Source organism: Stegastes partitus, unplaced genomic scaffold (genome assembly GCF_000690725.1).
Source record: "Stegastes partitus isolate 25-593 unplaced genomic scaffold, Stegastes_partitus-1.0.2 Scaffold805, whole genome shotgun sequence".
Classification (NCBI taxonomy): domain Eukaryota; kingdom Metazoa; phylum Chordata; class Actinopteri; family Pomacentridae; genus Stegastes; species Stegastes partitus.
In genome coordinates this window covers 184,396-189,185 of record NW_007578536.1, presented here as the reverse complement: position 1 = coordinate 189,185, position 4,790 = coordinate 184,396, and the positions used below count along the sequence as shown (strand labels likewise).

At 39.8% G+C, this 4,790-nt stretch overlaps 1 protein-coding gene across 1 annotated transcript in view; it reads left to right on the top strand.

Annotated features, from left to right (window-relative positions):
* Positions 1 to 4,790, top strand: part of LOC103365051 (serine-rich coiled-coil domain-containing protein 2-like) — a 37,035-nt gene that overhangs the window by 27,441 nt on the left and 4,804 nt on the right. The window contains exons 10-14 of the mRNA XM_008292375.1: positions 119 to 233; positions 315 to 398; positions 486 to 572; positions 1,761 to 1,886; positions 2,960 to 3,062. Coding sequence (XP_008290597.1) covers positions 119 to 233; positions 315 to 398; positions 486 to 572; positions 1,761 to 1,886; positions 2,960 to 3,062 — 515 coding nt within the window. The remainder of the gene's footprint in view (positions 1 to 118; positions 234 to 314; positions 399 to 485; positions 573 to 1,760; positions 1,887 to 2,959; positions 3,063 to 4,790) is intronic.

Sequence of the window (4,790 nt, the reverse complement as noted above, 5' to 3'; positions counted from 1 at the left end):
TCTTGTTGCGCCTCCTTCTCGTCGTGTTCAGCTGCTGGTTACGCTGCGTGACCTTTAGTGACCTCCCACAGACCTTAGACATGTTCCTGTCCTGATGTTCTGGTCTCCTCCCCCTCAGGTCGGCCTGCTTGTCTCCTGGTTCTCCCAGCTTGGGTCTGGATGTGGAGGAGCTGGCTGAGGACTGCTCGGCGGTCCGGTCCCAGCTGGAGTATCTGCAGAGGCTGCTGCTGCAGGTAGGAGGAGGTTCTGCTGTAGACATCTGTCCCGTGTCTCCTGTCGAGCCGTCAGAACCTGAAGCTTCTGCTGTTGTTCAGGAGGACGACATGGACGACGACACTCTGACCACCGACACGCTGAGTCCGGAAACCGTCGACTCGTCCCACAGCGCCGACTCTCAGGTCAGAACCGCTCCTCTTCTGCTGTCAGCGTGTTCCTGCGTTTCCCAGAATCCTCTCCTCATCCCTCACCTGTCCGTGTGTGTGCAGGTCCAGGCTCTTCTGCAGGAGGTCCAGCAGCTCAGGGAGGAGCTGAGGAGTCGAGACCGGACCATCGCACAGCTCACGCTGCAGCTGGTCGGTCTCTGCAGAACCTTCACGCCTGATTCATATTAGCTCCTCTCTGAACAAAGTCCTCGTTACGACTGAACTTTGATTTACCAGAACGTTCTCTTTACTGATAACAGACACGAGCATCAGATCATCACGTATGAGAAGCCAGGACTGGAATTAGTTTGTTGTCACGTGACTAATGATTTAATTATTCATATTGACTGCAGTTATAAATGTCTTCATGACGTTTTTTTAACCCAGTCGTGTTTCCAGGTCTGTGAAATATCTGGAAACATCAAATCCTACAAAACAGCAGATTGTCAGAGTGTCAGAAGCAGCAGCAGGTTTTAGGTGTTTTTAACAGTTAATGTATAAAATGAAGGTGAGAAGAAGAATAAAGCTCCACATCTGGAGTTACAGGATGTTTTAGAAAGAAGTGAAATCTGCAGAGTGTCAGAAAGCATGAGGAAGAACTGAGTCGACTCAACAACAGCCTCAGATACAGACGGCAGTTTAAATCAGTTTATATTTTATAGATAAATGTGTTCAGACTTTTATCTGCTTGTTTAAAAAACATCAACACTTAACAGAACTTAATCATTTTAATTTTAAGAGTATTAATAATGATTTTATTAGATATCATTCGTTAGTTGACAAAACAGGGAAAATTATTTGCTATTTTTTTAATCATTAATATACTTTTTTGTTGACATAACAGCAAATATCTCCAAACAGTGGCATTTCTGCTGGTTTAAATACATTTTACAGCTGAACCTCCAAATTAGTTTTTGTAAAAAAGTGATTTTTAATGTGGATTTTATTTTATTTATTAGTATTTACATTTTTTATTTCTATATATTATATTTAAGTTTTGTCTTTTTTTAAATAACAGCAAATATCTGCGAATATATTTTACTGATTTTAATACATTAAAAAATCTGGTAAAAAACCAAAATGATCTTTATTTTAAAAACACAGCTGATTTTTCACATGGATCTTTTTTTAATCACTGTGTCACTTTGAGCTTCTTTCTGTGATTTATTTTTTTTAAAACACAATAAATCTGTGAAATAACTGAACCCTTAAATAATCGTCACACTCGCTGTACGAAGGCTTTGCTGATAGACTCAGTGACTCTGATGCCAGCAGGTGAATGTTTTAACAACGTTTCTCGTAGCGTTTCTCTGACGATGCTCTGTTGTGTGGCTGCAGACCGTTCCCACGGTAACCGCCAGGTGTCGTTGCCAGGAGACGACAGGAAGGATGGATCAGCACACGCAGACGAGTGTGACGGAGAGAGAGAGCGTCGCCTCGCAGACGCCGTGGAGGGATCACAGCGTGAGAACACACACACGTAACACAACACCTAACACACACCAAACACACATGACACACACATGTAACAGGCGTGTAACTGAAACTCAACATGACCTGTGATAACTCCGGCTGTACCTGAGCTCCAGAGCGGTTCACACAGCGAGAATAAAACCAGGATTTGCTGTTGCAGCTTCTTTTAAAGTCTCATCGAAGCGTCTTTAACCCTCTGGACCCACGACCTGCCTGCTGCTTTATAAAAACAACAAAAACCGTATGAACACAGAAACATCAGATTTTTAGCTCCCAGGATTCCCTGAACAGATCAGATGTTGTCAACATCAACTGGCACAAACGAGAAACACGACAATGAAACACATCACAGAAGATGACATACGCTGGACAAAAAATAGACCGAAAATGGCAAAAAAAACCCCAGAAAAAACAAGACAAAACGACAAAAATGAGACACAAAGGGACACAAAACCGCAAACGAGGCTGAAAACAAGCAAAAAAAGGCACAAAATGACTTAAATTAAACACAAAATGACTTAAATTAGACACGAAATGACACAAAACAGGAAAGAAGACCCAAAACGAGACTGAAAACAAGCAAAAAACAGACACAAAATGACACAAACTAGACAAAATGACAAGACAGATGACAGAAGATGACATACACTCGACAAAAAAAAGACCGAAAATGGAGAAGAAAAAAAAAAGACAAACAGGACAAAACCACAAAAATGAGACAAAACGCTAAACGAGACTGAAAACAAACAAAAAACGAAACACCAACGACCTGAATTAGACACAAAATGACACAAAACGGGAAACGAGACCCAAAACGAGACTGAAAACAAGCAGAACCAGACACAAACCAGCTGAATGAGTTTGTTTTTTAACGTTGCAGGATTCCTTTTCTCTGATGTTTCGCTTTCTGCTGTCGCTCTGTGTTTTAAATGACTTTTGCCTCCAGGGCTTTGCTTTGTTGCTGCAGGTTGTACTTTTCCTTCCTGTCGCTCTTCTCGCCTCCCGTCCTCGCTGACGGTCGGCCTCCTCTCCCGTCTCCTTCCTTCCTCTCTGTGTCTCCTCAGGCCTTCCCTCCGTTTCCTTTCCTCTCTCCTCCTTGGCAGTATCAGCGCTCCAGGCCTTACAGGAGGCCGAAGCCCAGCATCCCCTCACACCTCGCTAGGAAGAGTGAGTCCCTGGTTCCCCCGTAGCCTCCGTCACACCGCTAGCCTGCTTCATCCTCCTCATCCTCCTCATCCTCATCCTCATCCTCTTCATCATCAACTTCATCATCTTCATCTTTGTGCTTTAACCTTCTTCAAAATGCTTCTGTCAGGTCTCAGATATGAACAAAAACCTGAAGAAAATCAACTGAACCACGTTAAAATCTAATTACGTCCATGTAACTGAACACTTTAGGGTTTTTTAAAATGTGTTTAATGAACAAACACTTGGTCCTCGTTGCTCTGGTAGCTGCAGAGGACGGTGATGCTCTTTAACTTCCTCAATCGTTTATTCAGCAAAAAAATAATAAAGGAAAACAACAGATGCTCTTTCTTTAAATTAATAATCTGTTTGCACGGCAGGTCACATGATCTCCGTTTGGTTGCAGCTCATGTAAAGAACAAATTACTATTTAGAAAAATGCAGATTCTTTTTATTTTTTAAGTGTTAATGATTTTTTAAAATGTGATTTTACTAGAATTTGTCCATAATTTAACAATAACAATAATAATTGTGAAAAATGTTGAATTAATCCAAGATGAAGATACTTTTTCTTCCAAATAATATAAAATAGTTGTAATTTGTTTTTCTGGATTAAGCACAGTTTAAAAAAAAAAAAGAAAATTTATTTAAATGTTGAAAAAGTAAACGTACAATTTATTTGCCAAAACACACACTCTTATGTGGACGATATTATATTATATATATATATTATTATATATACAGTTGTGGTTGTTTTTCTACGGTCAGCGTGAGTTAATTCTCTTTTCTGTTGTTTTTTTTCTGGTTATTTGTAATTTAAAGCAGAAAAATCTGTAAATTAGCAGTAAATTAGTTAAAACAAACAGCTAAAAACATGTTTTTTGATGCAGATTTAAATGTTTTTATTCCATTTTTAAGGTCACAGGAGCGTCAGTCTGTAGAACTTTAACAGAAACTCGTAAACTGAAGTGAGACTCTGGAGGTCAGTATTTAGATTCATTCAGCAGGTTGTTGGCTGGCTTTAATCTGCTGGTCAGTGAGTCTGCCGAGGTTTTATCTGCACCGCCGCTTCGTTATGAGCTCATTAACCCGTAAAGATCAGCATCCGTTATCCTCGGCTGAGTTGCTCTGGAAGTTTTTATTGCTGGCGTCAAATAAATCAGCTGGAGTCGACCTTTAGACGCCGGCAGCGACGCCACCGACAAGTCAGTTCAGACTGAATGTAATGACAGCTGCAGCTGCACACGTATGACTCTGGTTGGAATCCCTCGCCGGCCCATAATTACACGGATGTAATCACATTCACGTGTTATGTGGTTTCGCCTCAGTGAATAAAATAATGACCGTTATTTCAGCTTCAACACACGCTCAGTTGATCTTCATGCTTCTGATATTTCCAGGTTCAAGATGACCTCCTCTCACCAATAACACGACGATATAAAAAAAAAACAACTTAAATGATAGACTAGATGTGCAACTGTTATAATAAATAATATTTGTTTAAGTAATTTAGTGTTATTTTACAGAAAACTTTCAGGTAAAACCACCGAAAAAACACAGATTTTTATGTTATTGTTAAAAATAAAACAGGTCAGAACTGTAAATAAAAAAATCAAAAATCTGTGTTTTATAAAATATCAGTTTTTACTTTTGCATAGTTAGAACATAAAACTGGAATATTTTTCTGTATTTAAAATCACGAAACAATTT